The sequence below is a fragment of the Chamaea fasciata genome, unplaced genomic scaffold, assembly GCF_029207755.1.
Source record: "Chamaea fasciata isolate MVZ Bird 193981 ecotype frontalis unplaced genomic scaffold, bChaFas1.0.hap1 SCAF_20, whole genome shotgun sequence".
NCBI lineage: Eukaryota > Metazoa > Chordata > Aves > Passeriformes > Sylviidae > Chamaea > Chamaea fasciata.
In genome coordinates this window covers 544344-566533 of record NW_027094105.1, presented here as the reverse complement: position 1 = coordinate 566533, position 22190 = coordinate 544344, and the positions used below count along the sequence as shown (strand labels likewise).

At 58.2% G+C, this 22190-nt stretch overlaps 1 protein-coding gene across 4 annotated transcripts in view; it reads left to right on the top strand.

The window, feature by feature from the left end:
* EXD3 (exonuclease 3'-5' domain containing 3) overlaps positions 1-19861 on the top strand; it is a 260922-nt gene extending 241061 nt beyond the window's left edge. For 3 of the 4 annotated variants that reach the window (XM_066201028.1, XM_066201025.1, XM_066201026.1), the window contains 3 exons: positions 5620-5713; positions 14384-14466; positions 19047-19861. In XM_066201028.1, the coding sequence (XP_066057125.1) occupies positions 5620-5713; positions 14384-14466; positions 19047-19316 (447 nt within the window). In that variant the 3' untranslated portion in view covers positions 19317-19861. Of the gene's footprint in view, positions 1-5619; positions 5714-14383; positions 15859-19046 lie in introns of those variants that run through there. The other variant, XM_066201027.1, reaches the window with a different exon arrangement.
* Positions 19862-22190: the final 2329 nt, after the last annotated feature.

Here is a 22190-nt window from a genome sequence, read left to right as displayed (position 1 = left end):
TGGCAGCATGTTACTGAGTTCAGATGGCCATAAAATCCCTGCTGCTGGATGTGCAGGCAGGTTTGGCAGAGGATGCCCAGGCTGCATTTCCATGTGGGAGAATCACAGCCCAACTCCCAGCCCTGGCAGGCAGGTTCTGTGGCACTCAGGACTGTTGCATGCACAGAGAGCCTTTGTTCTCGAGAAGGACCAGGCTGACACACCTGGCATCTCCTCTGTTGCTGGGGGTCTTGCTGGTACCCAAAGACAGAGCATTGCAACAGAGCAGGAGCAGCAACATGCACCTTTATGATTCCCAGGCACTGGTGATCAGGAGATCAGTGAGGAAAGCTCTTGGCATAAAGAGGAAGGGAAATAGCCCAGCCAGTTGCTCCCTGAAAATCCCCTTGGAGAGATGGCTGTCCCCAGCACTGCACCCAGAGGTGGCCTCTGCACCCACAGGGTGTGGAAATCTCCAGTGAGCTGAATTGCTGAGTTTTCTACTCCATGCAAGGACCTTGAAGGTGCCACAGGGCAGAACATTGCTGGAGGAAGAGGAGAGTGTCTGAAGGTCAAAGCTGTGGGTGCAGCAAGGGCAGCTGAAGTCATTTGGGAAAAATGTGAGAAAATAGACACGTGGGCAAATGAGCATGGTCAGCTCCTGACCTCTGCTTCACGTCTGCTGGGTTGTTACCTGGTTTTCTTTCACTGCCCTTCCCACCATCTCCCACCTTCCTGGGCACTCTGCTTTGGGTTGTAGGCAGGAGGTGTCAGAGGCAGATCCATAACTCCTGGCCTTGGAGGCAATAGAGGGCAGCCTGTGCTAAGTTTCAATAAGTCCCTGAAAGAAACTCCTGGATGCTCAAGAGCTGTGCTTTCACAACCAAAGTGAGAGTTGCAACATCCATCCAGAGGAGTGGCCCTTTCACCAGGTGATATCCATCTTGGAGAGAGGGAGAAAGAGGAGAGGGTAGGCGGTGAGTAGGAAAAGAGATATCACTGCAAGTGGCTGTTGAGTAGTCCTGTGATATGGCGAACAGAAGACGCCCAAGGAATTGTCCTGACGTGAGCTGCCCTGAATTGCCCCAAAGAGTTCATGCCGGGCACTGTTGTCCTTTACAGTGGGTTTGATACACTGAGGATTTCCCAAGCCAGGAGCTCTCCAGGCAGAGAGCTGTTCTCACCGGTGAAACCCCTGCCAAGGAGATCACTCAGTGCTGCTGGCCTGTGGCATTCTTCAGCTGAGCAGGTGGAAGGAGCCCTAAGGCCCAGAGGCCGTTCCGGGGTGGCTTCTCTGGGCAGTCAGCATCACCAATGTGACTCAAAGCACTTTGGAGATGCAGCTTTTAGAGATATCAAAGGAAGGAGTAAAACTAACTTCAGTGCTGTCTGAACTGCTCATCTTCCATATGTTTTGGGTACAAGCCTTTGTCCATCTGAGCTCGTGCTGTCAGCCTTAGCCAAGCTTACACTGACTTCTGCAGCCCTTTTGGAATCGCCAAAGGTTATCTCCTGTTATCTGCTGAACTTGAGTTTTCTTTCAGCTTCTCAGCTCCATGGGTGGAGGTATAGAAAGAGTATGGGATGCTGAGGTGGCCCTGGAGCTCCAGGCTCAAGCATCCAGTCCCTCGAGTCCTGGGATGTTCATGCGTCACTGCTGCTGAAATCCCCAGCCGCGAGGGCTGGGAGAGGCAGGGATCATCCTAAACAAAAACAAGGCGCCAGCTGGGCTGCCAGCATTGCAAAAGGACGTTTCACCTGCTTCGTCCTCCTCAGTGGCACAGGCAGGGAGAGCCTCCGTTCAGGGGGGGTCCAAGCTGCTGGGGCCGAGGACAAGCACCTTGCTGGGCTCAGGGTCCGCAGATCCACATCAGTGACAGCAGCACAGTCTCAGTCCAATGACATCACCCCTTCTAATCCCCATATCACACACACACATTTTGGTGGTGGCAGCACAGAGCTGGCTGGGCTGCAGTGTCACTACGGACCCTGGTCTGAGGTTCTGGGGAGGAGCACACGGGTGTGGGGGTGACGGTGCTCCACACGAGGTGCAACACCTCGGCCAGGATGCGGAGTCAGGCACAGGGAGAGGGGACTACAGTGAGGGACTGCAGCGGGGACCACGGCTTCATCTGAGATAAGCTGCACCTGCTCCTCATCCTTGCCATGGATGTGGCAGCAGAGCCTGGAGACGCAGGGGAGGTGTCACAGTCGCGTCCCCCAGCCCAGGGAGCCTCAATTGCACAGCAGCTCCGTGGCCCCTGCAGCCGAGCGGATGGGAGCAGGGACACGGCGGCCCGCTGCGCTCACGTGCGCTGAGCAGGGGCACCCGGCGCTGCCCGGGCCGGGCTGATTCACACGGCGAGCCGGGGGCCGGGCTGCCGTGGGAAAGCGCGCCCGCCATGGCTCCCGAGCGCCGGGATTGCTTCAGCGGGGGTGCAGCCAAGATCCATTTCACAGAGGGCAGAGCAGATCTCGGCTGGGATTTACCAGTGACTAAGCGTGTGCTGGCACGGACTGCCCCAGCGTGAGAAAGGCAGGGCTGCTCCTCCTCCGAGGTGTGCCCGCTCCTGCCCTGCACCCCACTGCCTCGGGGCATCGGGCACCCTGCTGTGCCACAGGGACGCCAGTGTCAGCGGACTGGGTGGCACTCAGAAGCCTGTGGGGGCTGCAACCCCCCCAGTCCCCTCTTCCCGAGCTGGACTCTGCCCTTTCCTCATCCCTGAGACCAGGCAGGTTAGCGTGAGCAGTGCCCCTGCATTCAGCCCACTCAGCATATCATCCCCCCGGCAGGACTGGGGTGTGGGCAGAAGCTGTCATCCCCCACCCTGAGCCTGGCACAGGGGCTGGGGGGACCCCGAGATGTTCAGAGATGCCAAACCCTTCTCTGTCAGGTCATGGCTGCTGCTCACAGCACTCAGGCAGTGTTCCAAGGTACCACCATCTCCTGCTGGTTCACCTCGTGAAGATTTTTGGGGCCACAACTAATCCTACCATGATGGATCTGTAGGAACTAAACTTTCCTGAGAAAGAACAACCACCACTTCTCCAGCAGAGAAGCTCCCCACTTCCCTACCCTGTATACAAACGATCCACGCAAAAAACTGCTCCACATCCCCAGGAGCCAAGTATCAAGCCTGAGGCCACCACTGGTTCCTGCAAAGCAGCCATGCAGCCCAGCCTGTGGAGGCGGCAACCTTCCCCACTCTCTTCATCTCTTTTGGCTCATTTTGGCAAAGTGCTAAAAAAAATAATTGAAATTTTTATTACAGCTAATTGGCGCTGCTGCTTAAGTGGCTTATCTGGCTCCTAAGCTCGTACTCTGTTTTTTGGAAAGCTGAAGGTGGTGAAGGCCCAGAGGCTGGGGAGGTGGCATGGGGCATAGAGTCTCTTGGCAGCGTCCAGCAGCCCTGGGCAGTGGGGAATGCCAGAATACCCCTGTGCTGCTGGGCATCCCTGGCCCAGGGAGTGAACTGCCCCTAGTTCACAATAGTCATGAATTTTAGAGAAGCAGAGAAATGTGTGCAAGGTCACTCTGTGCACCCAAGCAGGACAAGAAGCCTATGCCCAGCGTGCTGGCACTGCTGCTCAAGAACCTGGTGGGCTCCAAGCTGCCAGGGCTGGGCATCCTGGGGGTTTGGTGTGTGACAGAGGGCAGAGGAGGCCCTGCATGTCCATGCCAGCCTGGAGGGCAAGGGGGGAGGGTGCCCTTGGGCCCTACTGCACCCTCCTGGCTGGCAGTTCAATGGACAGATGGCTTGGGAGTTTTCTGGAAACCTCTGACCCTCCAGTGCTGCCACCATGCCCAAGACATGCCATCCCCCACTGCTCCAGGCTAAATGTCTCTCTCCAGCATGCAGCCCATTGTCACCATCATAGGGAGTGGGACCAGCACATGTCCCCAGCAATTGCCTGTCCCCTCTGCCTGCCTGCTGCAATCCCACAGATCCCCGTGAGGGTGTAGGTGCCTGTCAGGGAGTGGCATCTTGGCTCTAGTCCAGCCTGTGCAAGCTGGGATGTCCTCAGGCCTCAAAGGGACCATCCAACATCTGGTCAGGATCTGCAGAAATTCAGGTTCCCACAAATCACAGCATCATTCTGCTTCCCTGGGCTTTCACCCAGATGCATTTCTCAGGTCCCTGGCTTTGAGAGTGAGACCGAGGAGAGCTTTGGCCTGCTCAGGGCAGAGGGCATGCTCAGCTCCCCGTGGTATCAGTGCTCTCATCTTGTCCCCAGCATGAGCAAGGAGCAGCACAGGGGTCTGTCCCAAATTGCTCGAGGGGTTGTTCCCTGATGTTGCTACACAAGTCAGAAGATTGCTGCAAAATTCCCTTTTAAAAAAGTGATGCAGTGTCTTCCATGCCATTTGGGTGCTTCCAAGATCAGCCCTTGTCCATCTCTGTCTGTCTGTCCATGCTGCTGCTCTGCAGAGCTGGAGCAGTGGGGCCTCAGGGAACTGAGCCCAGGTGTCCTTTCTGGCCAAAGGATGGGGAGCGTGTGCTGGTTTTGTGGAGGCTGCCAACGGGAATCACCTCCTGCTGCAAGGCAGAGCCAGGACATGGTGGCAAAGCTTGTTTCCAAACAAATCACCCTGCCCCGTTCCTCCTGAAGGCAGCTGTGTGGAAACAGGGCCATCCATCGCTGCCCCATGCCATGAACCCAGCACTGCTCCAGCCCCAAACCAGCAGAGTGGCCGCCAGCCCGCACCAGGGCTTGACTGGGAGCTGGAAAAACCTTTCTGGTTTCAACAGGCTCTGGAGCAAATCCCCTGGCAGGGAACTGACTTGTTCTGGTTGGTGAAGTTGCTCACCTCTCTCCCACCTTGCCTTGGGTGCAGCGTGCTGGGAACGCTCTGCCAGCAGAAAACAGCCCCTAAAAACAAACAGCTGACAAAAGGTGTTGCGGCACATCCCAGCAACCAGCTCCCAGCCCAGGAGGGAGGGGAGAGGAGAGGGAAGGTGTCAGGGAGCCGACTGCGATGCTCCCGGGGAGCTTTAGTGCTGCTCGCTCTGGGCAAGTGTGTTTGGCTGCCAGCTGCACCCTGTGCTTAGCTCCAGGCACCATCCCTGGGTGCTCCTCAGCAGTGGGATTTGGGGACCCCCTTGGGGTCCAGCACCTGGCACATGCGGGCACTGAGACCTGTCTGGGTACATTTTGGCAAACAAAAGGTGGGGTAGAAAGTGTGACTCAGTGTTCACAGTGCTGCAGCAGAGCCAAGCCAAGAGGAGCCAGATGAGAACCCAGAGTGTCTTGGGGTCCACGGCTATCCTCCCCAGCCTCCGTCAGGCAAGAGGGATCAAATCTTGAAGCCACAGCCCAGACTTTGGGTATCTGCTTGATGCTTTAAGGCAGTCTCGTTGCTAGTGTTTTCTGGCCAGGCAGCCAGGGTGGGCAGCAGTGCTGGCAGCCTGGCTGGAGACATGGCTGAGCGCACAAAGAGGGAGCACCTCTGCAGGGGGTTCTTGGACTTGTGGCTGGTGCCTGTCCCTGCTCAGTGGGAGAGGCCTTGCCTGGTGCATGAGATGCGGGCTGCCCAACCTTTGCCAGGGGTGCCCAGCATGGGTTTGTACCCTGGCAGGCAGGAGGTGCCCCAGGAGCACGACGGCCATCTCACTGACCACCCCCCGTCTCTTCTCTCAGGTGTGCAACTGCAACAAGTACCTGAAGGTCTCACGGGAGACGATGAAGAAGCTGGTGGAGAGCAGCAGACAAGTGTCAGGGGAGCACAGTGCAGGTGAGTGGGTGGGTGCTCACAGCTGGGTGTGATCCCCCCTCCTGTGCCCTTCCCTGGGACTCACTGCCCTGGGCAGAGCGGGACCATCCCCTGGGCCTGGGGATTTCTCAGAGGGGGATTGGGGTGCCCTGCCATCAACCTGCCACGGGGTGCAGACCCACAGAGCTCTTTCAAGTCTGTTTTATGTCTCTGCCCTGCAAGGCACAGGGTCGTGCATGGGATTGCCCAGCCAGGGGGGGTTGGTGACATGCCAACAGTAGCTCAAGTGACAGCCTGAGGCCATTATCACCTGAACGTGAAAAACTCAGCTTGGGTGGTGAAATGCCTCCTGGCTGGGGCTGCTTCGCAGTGCCTTCCTCACCTGTCCAGTGCCTTCCTCATCTGCCCGGTGCCTCTTGAATTAGGTCAGGCTGCAGGGAGGTGAGTCAGTGCCACCTGCCCAGCCAGGCTCTAGCAGGCTCGGGGGAGGGAAGGCTCCTCCGTGCTGTGCCCCGAGCTGCATTGACCCACACACACTCCTTCCCACGGGGAGACACATTTTAGTGGCAAACGACACCCATTGCAGGCACACTGGAACGGGAATATGCCGCTGTTGCTGCTCCAACCCAGCCCGGGCTCTGGCCCCAGCCCTCTTGTGCATCACTTCCCCGTCTGCTGACGGCAGGGTGCAGAGGGAAGTGGCGGCTGCCGGGCACTCCTGGCCGCCTGTGGCTTTGCTGGGAGCTGCACGTGTGGCTCTGGGGATGAGGAACGTGGTGGGGCGGTTTTTCCCATGGTGCCGGCATCCTGGGAGTGCTGTGCTTCCCCAGAGCCGGGACATCCTCCCCAGCGGTTTCTCTGGTGAGGGCACTCTCTGCGTGTGTACCCAGCGACCAGACAGGCCAGTTCAGCCAGTTTCAGAGTATGGGAAATAAAAATGCCGTGGTTTGTGTTCAGAGTGAGCCATTTCCCCCTCCCCCTTCGGGATGAGGTTGATGGAGCTGGGAGGGTCTCACCCAGCACCATGGCTCATCCACCCAGACTCTTCAGGGACCACCTTGCTCTACTCTTTACACTCCATCTGCAACACCCCGTGTCCCCATCGGGCCGTGCCATCTCCTGCTGGGTCCCCCACGTACCTGGGGGAGTTCACGGGGAAGGAGCAGGTGAGACCCCTGTGCTGGCAGTGTCACTCATGACCTTGTCAGGGAGCATCCTCCAATGGGGGACATCCTCTGCCCCAAAGCAGGCAGGGGCAGGGACCAAAGGTGGCACAGCATCCTCAGAGGGTTGGTGGAGACATGAAACAGAAGCTGTGATTCCCAGACAGGTGGGCACAGCAGGGCACCAGCACACAGCCAAGTCCCTGGGGACTTTCCAGCAGGGTCCTCTGTGACCCAGGGCTCTGGCCCCATCCTGGGGTTTCCAGTTCTGTTTGGATTTTGCTAGGAGCTGTGGGGACTGCAAGCATTAGTGGGAGCTTGACTAGGTTGCCCCAAAATGTCCCACTTTGGGTCAGGTTTCCAGGAAGACAAACAGGAAGGGTGTGCTGACAGTGTCCTGCCATCACTTTGTGGGGACAGTGTTTGGATTGGGACAGGCTGGGCAGTCACAGAAGTGGGTCTATAAGGAAAATCTCACCTATTCCCTGATGTCCTTTATGTTTTCCTGCTGAAGGGGTTGGTAGCAGGACCTGCTCTGCCCTTGTCTTGACCCAACACACTGAATGGGGTGTTCAGCACCCACAGCCCCACACCAGGGCTGTCACCTGTCCCATGACTCCAGCCCAGGCCATGTTGTCCCTGTCATACCCTGTGCATGCCCCAAACCATGGCCAGGTGCTGCTTCTTGGCAAGAAAATGCTTTTTCCCAGCTCCTGCTTCCAGGCAAGGAGAGAACCTCCTCCCACGGGGGCTTCCCCTCTCCAGGGAGGAGCTGATGGGTGCTGGGGCAGAAGGGTGATGGGGACAGATCCTTCAGGACCACCCCTCAACACAAGTCTGCATCCGGCCCAGGTGCTCCCAAGTCTTGTGGTCCAGCTGCAGACAGCCATGGGCCAGTGCTGCTCCATTTGGCTCCTGGATTTTTACAGCAGGGCTTCCAAGTGATGAAAGGACAATTCTTCATCCTGTAATAGCTCACTCTTTCTTGGACCTAGGACTTTCACAGGTTTTAGGGAACATATTCCTTGACACAGCCACATTTTTCCCTGCATGAGGGCTTTGACAGATGTGCTGCAAATAGTTTCAAGCCCAGACAGCTTTGCCCTGTGATGTTTTTTTCCCAGTGGGGTGCTCTGAGCAGCTCAGGTGCCTGAAGCAGACTGGGGCAGAGAGGGGAGCAGGGCTGTGGGTCACCATGGGGCACAGGCAAGTCCTCGCTGGAGGCAGTGACAGATTGTGGCTCCCAAGTGACCCAGGGGGATGGGCTCTTGTCTCGCTAGGGGAACTCTTGCTTAGTCAGTGCAGTGAAACCAGCTGGCACGGGACTCGATGGGTGCCCTGCCAGACGAAATCTGGTCTCTGGGAAAGGTGAGGATGTAGCACATTCCATCAGGTTGGGAGTTGCCAAACAGAGGAGGCAAATTTAATTGTAAAATGCTCCCTCACCATCTAAAATGTGCTGCAAAAGATGAAAACAATGGATCCTGCTACCCTTGGGTCTGTGGTGCTGACCAGGCACAGTGGACCCTCCACTCCCATGCTGGGTGGGCACCCTCCCTGACCAGCTGCCAGCACTGGGGCTCTGGACACAGGTGCAGGATTAAGTCCCAGATGGCCCCAGGGGTGGCTGGAGGAGCAGCTGGAGTGTCCCTGCACTGGGTGGCAGGATGGCATCGGGCAGCTCGGGCCCCCACCTTGCCCCTGCCAGCCTGAGCAGTGACTTGGGGTTTCTTTCCCTTCTCAGCCCTTGGCTCCACCGTGAGCCTGGGGAAAAGCCAGCAGAGACAGCTCAAGGCAGGCAGGAGGAAGAGCTGCAGACCACGGTGTGGGGAAGGCTGGGTGGCGGCTCAAGGCTGGGGCAGCAGCAGGACGGTCCCTCCTCTACAGCCACCACACTGGGGCAGCTGGGGGCATGGGCTGGTGGGACCCGCTCCCCTTAGCCAGGAGCTCTGATGGATGGCAGGAAGAGGCCTCTGCATGCCCAAAGCCCTATGGCTGGAGCCTTCCCTGATCTACAGTATTTGTCTTTGCTGTGAGCATCACACTTGTCTTGTTGCCATGTGGGAAAGGTGTGAGATAGATCCCTGTGCTGTCCCCGGAGTGTTCGTGCACCCATGGATCCTCACTGCCTCGTACCAGACTCAGTTTGTGGGGCCAAGGCACCCCCATGGTCTTAGGCTGCTCTGAACACTTATGCATGGAAGGGGATGGGTTCCTGAAGGGTTACATCCCTGGATCCAGGAGACCCCCTGCCTCCTTCAGCAACCCCATGCATTTAGGCTCTCTCTTCTCCAGGGTGCAACAGAATAGCAGGAGCATCCTCAGGTGCCCAGGTGGGGCAGGGATGGGACCGGGGGCTGCAGTGGTGAGACCAGCCCCCAGGCTCAGCTGAGTCATGCTCTGCCAGCTTTCCCCCTTCAGCGGAATTTCACTTGATCATATGGAAAAGCACGGCAGGGCTGGGACCCGGTGACGTTGTGTGTCTGCTGGTTTGCAGAGCTCTGCTGTGCCTGCTGACAGGGGAGCTGTGCCCAGCGTGCCCCGAGAAGGAGCAAGGGCCATTTAGAGTCAGGGACCATGGTGTGCTGCTGCCCAGCACTGGATACGGGTGCTGGCACGGTTCTCTTCACGGCGACACGGCAAGATGAGAGCAGCTGCAGCTGCCTCTTGCTTGAGCTCATCCTCCCTCCTCCACCCTGGGAACATCTTAAGATCATGGCCAGGCTGCTGCAGTCCAGGTTGCACAATCCCGGGTCCTTTGTCCTTTGCTTATCTGCCTTATCGAGGAGGAAAAGATAAGCAGGCATCTTCAGTGCTCTGCAATCAGCACATTTCTCAGGCTCGTAACTCCTCTTATCAGGCTGATCTCTCACCGTGGCCGAGGTTTCCCATGCACCTTTGTACTCCAAGAATGCTCCCAGGTCTGTGTTCAGCCTTGTGCAAAGCCTCGACAAAGCTGTGAGCTTTCCCCCCAGCCCTGGCTGCAGCCGAGCTCCGCAGACCATTGCGATGGCTCTGGCTGTGGCAGGTGCAGGGCTCAGGATGGGCACAGGGCTCGGGGCTGGCACAGGGCTCGGGGCTGGCACAGGGCTCAGGATGGGCACAGGGCTCGGGGCTGGCACAGGGCTCGGGGCTGGCACAGGGCTCGGGGCTGGCACAGGGCTGCCAGACCCACAACCTCTCCAGAGGCAGTAGGAGCTTCCAGGTGCTTGCCTGAGCCAGCCAGGACAGGCACCCAGCTTCTTGCCCCAAGGCCTTGGTTTGGGCTGGGGTGACACAGAGGGACCTGGGCTAGAAACGAGGCCCATGGGGCAGGATTTTGGGCAGGAGTAGCTGGCTCCCTGGGAAGTTGTTGGCTACCACCCTGACACTGAAACCCTGGGGGTGCCCAGGGCTCACACAGTGGGAACAGGTTGTTCCCAGCCAAATCAGGGCTGTGTGGGCTGGGGAAGGGGAATGGGCACAGGTTCAAAGGAGGTTTACCCCGATCCTGCTCTGACCCAGCTTCCCAAGCCCTTCAGTGCCCCCCTGTCCTGCCGTGGAAGTCCCAGTGCTGTCCCAGTAATGCTGACCCAGCACTCCACTATTGCAGCTGACAGAAAAGGCTGGAGGGACTACAGGTCACCAGTGTCACCATCACAGTGGCTTTTCAGTGGCTCTCACTAAGAGCCCCTGTGTGGGGGAATGTGTGTGCCCTTGCCCACAGCAGGCAGGCCATGTCCTGTCCCATGGGCTCAGCCTCAAGTCCATGAGCAGGACCTCGCAGTGGGGAACATGGAGCTGCAGCTCCTGTCTCACCCCTACCTTGGGACAAGTCACTTTGCCCCCACAGCCTCCCTGTGGCAAGAGTTCAGTGTTTTTGTGGGACTACCAGAGTGATCCCTGTGGCTGTGTGTCCCAGATGCTGCCGTGTCCCCCCAGGTGAAGGGACTGCTTGGTCCCTTGGACTGCCCAGAGCCTGTTCTGTGCCCAGGGTGTGAGACGGGCCTCTGGCACGGGTCTGCCCCACTGCCTTGGTGCTGGTGACTGGGATCTGAAGGAAGGGGATCCAATCCAGGCTGGGGAGCTCCTGCTGCACCCACCTCATGGAGCATGGGGCCACTCCGCCCTGGGGCATACAGCAGGGGCTTGAGCACAAAGCAGGGCTGCTGCAGAGGTGGCAAGTGCGTGCAGAGGTGGGATCCCACCACTGAGAGTGGCCCTGCTCATCTCAGGAAAGAGCCTGATGCAGAAATAATCTGAATGGGGGTCCTGCAGCATCCACTCTGCCCTGGACACAGCACATTTGCTGGCCATGAGACCTCATGGTGGGAACAGCAGCGGTTTTTGCTGTTCCCGTGGGATTCATTCCCACAGATGAGCAGGGGTGGGCAGGAGCTGTGAGCGGGCAGCATGCGAGGCCAGGAGAAGATGGCTCTTGTGCTATGCACTGCTCAGTTGGGGACAGTGCCAGGGGACGACTGTTGCTGCCCGTGGAGCTCTGCAGCACTCACGTGGGGGTGCTTAGCCTTGGGGGTTGGGGGTTGCAGGGCTCAGCCCCTCACCCAGGCTCTGTCATCCCCAGGGTGACCCAGCCAAGAGGGGGAGAGGTGAGCGAGAGGCGAAGGGTTTTTTATTTTCAAGATGTTTTATAATGGGATTATTAGTTCCCAAGAAGTGTTTCGAATCGATTCGGTAAGGAATCGCTTTCCTTTCTCCTCTGCGGGGATGCGGTGGGAATCCAGCCTTTGGTGTGAACCTCGCAGAGCTCTGGAAGCCACAGATCTGGCAAGCTCCCGGCATGCTGGAAAGACATGCTGGGCTCCCGGCGGTCCCATGCACCCTACACATGCCTTTTGCTCCATCTCTAAGAGTGTGCAGCATGCAGGCAAGCTGAGCTGCAGTCCCAAGGGAGCCGTGGCTCCACTGGGGAGGCCTCTGCCTGTCTGAAAGGGGATAAAAAAACCCTTGTGCAAACCACGCCCCCTCCCCCCCTCTCCCCAGGAAACCCCTTTTTTTCTGGGGGATCCAGCCTTTCCCAGCTCAGTTTTCCCGCATGCCCGGCTGGCATCCTGTGCCTGGTGGCCCTTTCACCCTGTCGGTGAGGAGAGCACAGGCATCTTCAAAAGCCCTGGGAAGAATTTGGTGGGAGGGGGAGAAGGGGTTTTACAAGCTCCCATTCAGAAATGGTCACTTTGAAGTGATGTAGCATTTTCAACCCTTTGAAGAGGCACAATTAAGAGGGGGCTGGTGCAAGTAAAGGCAAAACTACGGGGTGACCATCACGGCCTTTCTCTCCTCAGGCTTTTAAGGGATGAACTTTCCCTCCCTGTCTGCCGTTTTCCCACGAGCTCGGGGGGGTGGGATTTGGGTGTTTGGGGGAGCTGGAGGTTTCCCATCCCCCCGTGCAGGGAAGGAGGGGTCTCCCATTGGCTTTGCCTACCAAAGGCCAGCGGAGGGAGCATGTTGGGAGAGAGAGAATTACTCAGTATCCCTGCAGGCACACAGACTGTCAGTGTCCTGTCAGTGTCCTGGTGCCATGTTCTGGCCAGGGGAATTTTAGGCTCCATGATGGGGAAAGCTGTTGGCCATGGGTGCTGGGTGCTGGCAGTGTGATTCCCATTGCATTGGATCTAGACGTCCCCTCCAAGATTGATGTCCCTCCCTTCAGGGTCTGGTGCTCGAAGCAGGGAGGATAGGAGGAAAAAGGGTGCCCAGGCTGAGACCACCCCATGCCACCCAACACAGGAGTGTCACCGGGCAGGGTGAGGACAGAGCCCCTCTTCCCGCCATGGGCATCTGCCACCCGCTGGGCAGGCTTTATCCTGGAGGAACCCCTGGGAAATGGGCTCCTCCACATCCCTGCTCTGGGTGGCTCAAGAATCTCCCGAGAGCAGCCTGGGTGTTTCACCACTTCCCAGAAATTGGAGAAAATGGGAAATTAAGGTCATTGTTTTCCCTTTAAGTATAGATGGCAGTGTCCAAAGCAGATGCAGGGGCTCAGGGAAGGCCCATCCATGAGTGGGGCCACGGGGCACTTGCCCAGGGCACAGCCCTGGTGAGCCCAACTTATGCCCAGTGTCTTGGACGGGGACTGGGGCTGCTTCCTCTTGTGTTGTGGCAGCAAACCCCAAACAAGTGCTGCTGCTGGGCAACGTGGTGGTGAAGGGCTGGCCTGCAAATCACCCCTGAGAACATCTCTAGTGACAGCCATGACCCTGAGCATGGCTTTTTCTATGCTGGGAACTGGGGGTCACCATGCGCCACCAGCTTGGGCTGGTCATCTTCCCTGGGGAGGCGTGGAAGGTCTTGGGGGGGGTCTGGGGACCTCCCCTGAACCAGGAGCTGGTGTGAGCTGACCCTTCCATACCTCCCCTGGGCTGTGGCTCTTTCTGCTCATGCAATGGGCAGGCCCGCATCCTGCTGCACAGCTGGGGGGTGACTGCCAGGATGGGATGGACGTTTCAGGGCTTTCCGCAGCCGTGTGTTCCCCCACGATAATGCCCAGCATGCCCCAGCTCCTGACGGCTCTGGGATGCAGGGAAGGGCCAGCTGGGAATGCTGGTGTCCCTCTTAGTCCCCGCTGGCTCCTGACAGGGTCCCTGTGATCATGAAAAGGATCGGGTGGACACCCCACAAGTGCAGCTGGAGTGATGCAGGATACCTTTTGTTGTCTTAATTGGTGCCTGGGCAGGACAGACCCCCTGCCAAAGCGGAGTCATCCCGCAGTGATAACTGCAGCCTGTTCCCGGCTGCCAGGCTCCCTGATGGATGGGAGACTGCTCAGCCCTCGGCTTCCGCTGCCCTGATCCGGAGACCTGCTGTGCCCCCACTGCGGGCGGGAGAGCTCTCACCGGGTGCGAAACTGCCGGGTCGGGGCACTCGGTGTGAGGTTGCAGCGATCCCCCGCCCCAGGGGACAGGGCCGGGGCCTGCGGGGACAGCTCAGGGGACACGGCCCCGCATCCCTGTGCTCCTTGCCCAGGGTGTGTGGTTGGAGGTGGGGAGGTCACACACCGGGGAGGGGGTCACGCACAGCCCAAAGCCCCGTGTCCGCGGGCAAGTCGGGAGAGTCGCGGCTACCATTAGCAGCTGGTCACGGTGGTGGTTTAATTAAAGCTGCAGTAAGGGCTTCCCTGCTGTTTGTTTGTCCCGTAACGCAGCCGGGGGTGGGGGCACAGCCGCGCTTCGAGAGCAGCCTGGCCTGATCTGTGACAGGGAGGGAAAATCACTGCACCCAGAACAGCAGCAGCACTGATGCTGTCACCCAGACTGGAACAGACCCTGAGACACAGCAAAGGCTGCAGGAGGTGCCAGGGGGCTGCAGGGGAGCAAGTGCTGCACGGGTGCCACGCTTAGGGCAGGCAGCTGCTGGATGCTGGTGACCAACCACCTTCTCCCAAATACAGGGGATGCTCCTCTCTGGGATACAGGGCGGAGCCTGAACCCCTGCAGGGATGACCCTCACAAGGTCACTCATGTGGCTGAGCACAGATTCTGCTCATCACATCAGTGACTGATGGTTTAACTGCTGTGTCCTCTCTCCACAGGCTGCCCGGGGAGCCAGAGCTGCGAATTCACCGTGCCAGTCTGTGACACAGCCCAGCCTGGCTGCACCCCACACAGCGAGCAGGTAGAGGGAATGGAGCAGTGCGGGGCTGCTACGGTGTTAGCAGGGGACGTGGTCCTGCAGGTCGCTGCCATCCCACCCGGGGTGCTGGACAGAGCCAAGCTCACCGACTTCTACTGCTGCACCCACTGTGGGAAAGTGTTTTGGGAAGGATCCCATTTTGAACGCGTCGTCTCCCAGTTTCAGGATGTTCTTGTGGCCTCTGGGGACACACAGAGCGTCTATGAGCTGAGCTGAGGCGAAGCACGGGGGCTCCACAGGGCAACGGGGAACCTCACAGGGCCTGGGGAACCTCAGCAAATTTTGAGCCTTGAGTTTCCAGAGAAAGGCTGGAAGTGGGGAGGGAGGAGCTCGCATTTTGGGATCCACCAGAGAGAGCACTGTCACAGGTGCACCAGTGGTTTGCAACAGCCCGAAAATACGTGGCCTCCATGAGATCATTAAAGCAGGGGTGGCTGAAGAATGGACCCTTTGCTTTATTTCTGCCCCTCTCCAAGCTACGCATGTCAAGATGGTGGCAAAGCTCTGCTGACCAAAACCACCACCCCAGCAGTGCTGACCCCACCACGCCCACACACCCCAGTGCCCCTCTGCCCACTAACTCATGGGAGACAGGAGTTGCATCCCCAACAGCAGCAGAGGGCAGAGAGCATCCTGAGCACTCCCAGCCTGTGGGACATGTGCCATGCCTCAACCCATCCCCAGAATCCTGCTCACCCTGACCCTGCACTCCCAGCACTCCTGGGAGGCAGCTGGTGGGTGCAGGCATGGAAGTCTGGGTAGGCTGAGCATTACTCGGCTCAGGGAAATCTCTAGGTGCACCACAATGCCCATTGGCACCTGTGCCCCCTGTGGGCACAGGGCCAGGCTGGTCCTGGGCGGGCTCCCACTGGTGCCAAAGCTGCCAGCCTCCTCCTTCCCTAGGGAGGTGTCTCAGGACAGCCTTGTGCCCAGGCTCTGTGCAGGGTGCACAGGAGAGGCAGTAACGTGTGTGGGCCCACCAATACCAGGAGCTGGCATCACTGGTGGGACTGGCCAGCATCTAGAGGAGGCTGCCTGTGCCATGGAGATCCCAGGTCAGGTCCTGCAGCTCCAGGGGGCTGCTGTCCAGTGCCTCCCAATCCATGGCCAGGCTCACACCATTCCATCCTGAACAAAGGAGCATCTGCAAAATTCCTCCTCTAATCTGGTTTAACTGCCAGGCCCTGCTGTTATTGTTAAGAGGGCCTGAGGAGCTCTTGGCTGAGGTGGGACATTTATGGGCCAGCGAAGCATCTGCCCAGGTGGCTCCTGCTGCAGTGCAGGACTCATTTTCCCTCTTCCAAAGCTCCTGGCCACACAGTGCCAGGGGCTCCTTCCTCCCAGGGACATCTCACCCTCTGGCTCAATGTTTTAATAAAAGAAAAAAAAAATCCACTTTTAATATTCTTCTTTCCCATAAGATCCATAATATCAATGCCTGAGCATTAATTGACACAAGTGACCCTAAAAGGCAACCATCCCCACACTGCCACTACTGGGCACTGAGCAGTCCAAGTCCCCCAGGCTCCACACAGACTCATCCTTGTGTCAGCATCCTGCTTCTTCAGGATTTGTTCTGGGAGGGCAGAAACTGGGGATGAGGCAAAGCAGAAATGATGCAGAGCCTACAACTGCTGGCCCCCACAGCATGCGCTGCTTCATCATGCCATGAAATAAACCTCTCCAAAATGGGATGTACCTTTCCCAGCCCTGTTTAGGGGAAGTTGCTGAACCCCAGGCACATCTGACCACTCCTGAACACTTCTGGCTTTGCTTGCTGGGTTTTCCAGAGCTGTGGTTTCACATTTGTCTGCCACTGCTTCCACTGTGGAGGAGAGCTCACAGGAGATGGGGACACACGGCCCTATCCCTCACCTGGGGACAGCTGCCTAGAAGGTGCCTTTCCCTCTAATCTCTGGAGACAGTGGGGTCACCTCCTGACCAATGCCAGGACTTTATCTGCTTGAGAGCTCCCACAATTTAGGGGTGAGCTCTTGTGCTTACAGTCAGGGCTGTGCTAGGGCAGGGTCCCATCGATGGGACTTCTAGGACACCAACCCAGGGCAGAATCCAGCAAGTGGTGTGTACCTGTAGACAAGGCATGAAACAGCTCCTAGAGGATTCTAGCCAGCTCCTGGGGACGAGGGCAGTGGCTGGGACCCAGCATAGCACCTCTTTCTTCCTGCTGCCCACAGGAGGTGGTGCCGTGGTGGGAAGTGTGCAGCAAGGTCACCCCCAGTTATAGACACGGTCAACAGCAAATTCCACATCAGATCAGCCTTGAGGAGCATCCAGGAGGTAATAAAATGTCCAGTTTTGAATGGTGGACACATATCAAAGGGAATTAAAGCAGCTTTCTATCAGCTAGCAATATTGTTTCCTTATCTGGCTGCTTAAAAAAAAACCTACAAAATCCCATTGTCCGTGTCATACTAATGTTTAACATTTAGCAGGGCAGTAATGAGCCCTCCTTGGTTTTATGGAGCCGTTTGATCCTGTGTGGGAAGGGCAGCCCCAGCAGTGTTCTGGCAGGGATGAGCACTCTGGGTGGGCTGCCCACTCCAGAGCCCATGGATCCCCCGGTTGCTCCACCTGTGCTCAGCTCCTGCCTTTTTGCATGACAGGATGTGGTCATGAGGGAACCCTAGGATAAAACAGCACTGAGGCAGGGTTTTATTGCTCTTTATCGTGAATGAGATCTGGCTGAGCAGCAACCATCCCTCAGCCCTGGGAAACCCACACATTGCATTGGATGTCAGATGGTTCCTCTCCTCTCCTTGTGTACTCCCACACATCCTTCAGAGTTTGACAGGGGCAAGGTGTTTGACGCTCAGGCCAGCTTTAGTTTACAAATGAATATATCAACATTGTTCCTCATCAGGCAGGAATGCACTTCCCTCCCTTCTCCCCCACCTTATCCCCATCCCCTTCCGAACAAACTTCCTTCCTCCTGTAATCTGGAGCGGAAACCTCACCACATTTTTGACCGGCTCACAGAAATCAGCTCAGTGTTCCCTGGCGTGACTTTGTGCCTTGAATTTGGGCTGGTTGGTCCCTAAGGCAGTCAGCAAGGCACGGGAGGAGGATGAGGACAGGGGCTGTACCACTGCTCATCCTCATCCTGGAGCTGCTCTTCCAGCCGGATGCTCCAATTGAGCTCCCAGTTGCTCAGCTGCCATTTTCAAACAAACCAATGTTGTTTTGGACACAGATCCAGCTCGAGCTGTCTGTGAGCTCTGGCCCTTGTGCTGCCCCACACCGTGGGAATGCTGCTGCCACAGGGCAGGGTTGCTGCTCACAGTGAGGGGAGAGGTGTCTGTCGAGGACGGACATTCCCCTCAATCAGGGGATGTTTGCTCCCTGGGGAATAGCCTGGGACCTGACCCTTCCAATCAACCCGCCAATATGTGGACATGATTCTTAGGCAAATGAGCTTCTATCACTCACCAGGCATGTGTCCCATGGGGGCTATGGCCATGTCACCCCCAAGCCTGCTTAGATCCCAGGGTTGTCCCCACGGAGAAGTCAGCAGGTACAGAGGCCACTCCAGGTGGGCTGTAGTGAGTCTTCTGGGGGAACTGTGCAGAGGGAGAAGTGGGGTGACATATCCCCATCCCGCAGCCACCACAAAGGGGTAGCCATACAGTGCAACCAAACAGACTGCCCAGAGCAGCTGTGTCTGTGGAAGTGTCCAAAGCCAGGATGGACAGGGCTTGGAGCAAGCTGGGATAGTGGAAGGTGTCCCTACCCATGGCAGGGGGTGTTGACAAGATGAGTTTTAAAGATCACTTCCAACCCAAATCAGTCTGTGATTCTCTGGTAGGTGGCCCCAAGAACCATGTGTCTTGGGAGATGGCGATTTCCTGGCACCAAAATTCTGCACTGACACTGGATTCAATCCTGAAGCTCATTCAGATGACCCAGGGCAAGATAATTATGGCCCAAAGGTGGGGAGGTTGACCCAGGGTACATAAAACCAAGGCCTGTGTCTCCAACCAACTCCACCAGCACCTGCAAAATGAAGATATAGTCCCTCCACATCAGTTTTCCAGGAGCAGAAGCCCCACAAGCAGCTGCCAGCACACCGGGTCAGGGACATGTGATGGTGTCAGTTTAGCAGAACATGATCTGGAGCCATGGAAGTTTGGAGAGTGTGTGCTTAATGGCCATGGAGACATCAGTCAAGGAGATGGCTGAACAGGGCCTGGCAGCACTGAGACACTGGTGCAGCTGGAGATCCCTGCCTGTGGCACCAGGCAGGAATTCTCCATCTCCAAGTGTGTCCCAGCTGGTGGCCTTTTGCTCCAGGCACATTTTTGTGCTGTCAAACACTGAGACCATAGCTACCTCAGAAGAGCTGCAGCATTTCCAGCAGGATAAGGACTGGCAAGATGGGGCACTGGACTGGTTAAAGGTCAAGCTGCATTGAGATAACCCCAACTGTACAGTCCAGCACCATGTCCTCCAGCCCAGGGGCACCCCTGCCTGTGTGCTCCCCAGAGGACAATGACTACATGACCCTGCTTGAGTCTCACTCAGGTTTTAAATCCTCTTTGTCACAGGCTTGGAGGGAAGGACCATGCGGAGCAGCATCTACAGTGACATCCATGGGAAGTGGCAGTCCCCAGACCATGTTCCTGCAGTGGCCCCTGTGCTGTGAGTGTCCCAGGAGGATGCCCTTGTCCACAGAACTTCCCAAACCACTTGTGAGAGATTTTCTTGTGGTGCTGTGCTCCCTGCAGAAGACACAGGGCACCCACACGTCCTCATCACAAGAGCATGAAGTTTCCCTTGCAAACCCCCAGCTCTGGCCTCAGGAGCTCTGCCTGTAGGGCTGGCAAGGTCCCAGCCCACCCAGGCACAGTCTTGTTGCCACCAAAGGTTCCTGGTGTGTGATGCGTCCATGGGGAGAGCATGAGGCCAATCCCACGGCCACACCCCTGCTTGTGCAGCTCTCAGACCACACGGAGGACGGGTGTCCCCTAAGACCCCCATCGACCTCTTCCCCACCAGGGACAGGGATTCCCTTTCTTGCCCCCAGAGGTGAACCCGCACAAGGGAGACTCTTCCCACGCAGCAGCCACAGCCCCGGCTGGTCTCCCTGCGTCCCCACACCCCACATCTCCGCGGTGAGGAAGGCGGCATTGGCCCCGCGTTTCCCCACCGGGGCTCCAGCAGCCGCTTTGCCAAAAAGTCGGGAGGCAAAGCGCCGGCGTGGCCAGCGGCGGAGGAAAGCTCCGCGCTTCCTCCGGCTCCGGGGAGCCGAGCGGGCAGGGCGCTCTCCCTCGCACGCCTTTCGCTGGGGCTCTGCGCTGGGAAGAAAAGCTCCCGTCTTTCCCACGCTCTCCGACACATTTTAATGAATTAAGTGGGGGCACGCCCCCTCGCCGCCTGCCCCGGATCCGTCCCCCCGGCTCTCCGGCTCCCTGCAAGGAGGCCTCGGGGGGTGGCTGGACTCTTGCTGCCGTGTCCGCCCGGCCGGGAGGACGGGCATGTCCCGCTGGGATTTTTTGGAAGAGGGCTGCGACGTGCCCAGCCCAGCGCGCCCAGCCCCGGGGCGGCTCTGAGCCCCGCCGGCGACGCCGGTGGCAGCCGGCCCTTCTCCCTCCCGCAGGCTCTCACGGGCACGGGGAAATTTGGCCGTCACGTCTCCTGAGGAGGGGAAATTTGTTCCGCGCCTCTCGGCGTGACCGTTCGCTTAAGGCATCGCAGCTCCGGGGCTCTTCCCCGCCTCCCGCCACGTCTTCCCTTCGGCTCAGAAGAGAGCGGGTAAATCATTGGGTGGGACTGCTGGTTTTGCAGGGCCCCATAAAGCGAGGCCAGGGGCCTCCCAGAGCCGGCCGCGGCCCCTGACAGCCCCTTCGCGCCCGGCGGGCAGCAGAGCCGTGCAGGGAGCCTGGCCCGGCCGTCACACCGCTCCCGGCTCCTCTCCGATTACAGAGTTGGGTACAAACTGGAGTTGAAATGCAGCTTTTCAAATTTGTCTTTTTATTTTCCGTTTCGCCCCCCCCCCCCCCCTTTCGCTCTTTCTCCTCCCTCTCTGGCCCCGTTCCCAGGCCGAGTCCTGCCCCCACCTGCCAGTCCCGAACATTTGCATGGCTGGGTCCCTGCCCGGGCCCTTTTTCTCACCAGTGTCACTGGCAAATGCAGATTTGCTTGCGAGGATGTAACTCTGGCCAAGCTCCAGACCGGGGAGGTGTGAGCAATTCCCACTCTCCCACGGCTCGCTCACAGGGCTCCCACACCTCGCAGGATACGGCCATTAAAGACACAAAATCGGCTGTCCCGGGATATTTAGGAGTAAGAAAGAGAGAGCGAGCCAGGAAGAGCGGAGCCCCGATACCCGGGCCACCGCACCTACGTCCGGCAAAGCTGCCGCACGACCCCGCTGCCTTCCCTTTTCCATCTTTGTCGCGATGGGTTTGCTGGGATTAGTGCCTGGGGACAGTCACGGGCTGCGGTGACTCCGGCGCTGCCCGCACGCTGTTTGCACTGCCGGGCTGTGCCGGCCCCGGGGCACAACCGGAGCTCCCGTGAGTCACCCTGAGTCACGGCACGTCCCGCCGCTCGCCGCGGCGAGCCGACACAGGAGACAGGACAGGGATTGCCGCTGGTGATTCCCGCTGACACCAGGCTTGGAGAGATGGGACAGAGCTGCTGCCACTGCCTGCTGCGGCACGGGGCCCTCGGGGGGACGGGACAGAGGCGGGAGTGCCTCCTCTTCACTGTCCTCGGGCAAACCTGGCTCCTGCATGGACCCCCAGGGCTTCAAGCCCTGAGCCCATATCAGTGCCCTGTGCCAGCGCTGCAGAGGCTCAACGTGCCACCGGCACAGGGACATCCTGGGAGAATGCTGCACAGGCACAGGAGAGCAGAGGGGGTGCAGCCCCCAGCAGCAGTAACGTTCCAATCCCTCCTATTCCATGAGAACGATGGACTGCAACAAACTCACATTAGAGAGGTGTGACGGGGAGAGCTCTGGCCTGGGGAAGCCAAACAGTCAGACAGAGACCAGACAGATGGAATTGGGATAGAGACTGGGACAAGATGGGTGTTGGATGGGCATGGGTGAGGAGATGGGGATGTGGATTGAGATGGGGATGGGGATAGGTGGGGGCAGGGTGGATTGGGATTGGATGGGGATGGGGATGGAGATGGAGTTGTGCATGGGCATAGGATGAGGGTGGAGACAAGGACAGGAAGGAGATGGGGAGATGGGCATGGAGGTGAGGATGGATTTAAAGATGGGAATGGGAGAGGAATGGGGATAGGGATGAGAACAACTAGCCGCAGAAATTGACTGTTTCTGCAGAAATAGCAGACCCTTTATGGGAGGAGAATGAGGACCTGCTTCAACAGCTCCTTACAACCTAAATCCAGGTGGGATTAGAAGGGCCCAGACGGGGCAGGCTACTCCAGCTGCTGGGAAAAGCCACGGAAACAGGCCATGGAGCAAGTCACACTCGAAGCTCAAGGCCACTGTCCTCCAGCTGTGCAACAGACACTCCATGATGGCACATTTCATCGGCCTAGGAGGCTGAATTTAGCAGTTGGCCGATTTCTCCTTTTCCCTCCCCAAAAGAACACACCAGCAGTGCCAGGTGACAGCAGCTTGCCACCCAGCTGCCCCGGTGCGGCTGCTGTCACCTCGGTTTATGACACGCTCCTTCCTCTCTCCCCCCACCTCCCACCCTCTCCTGCCGACC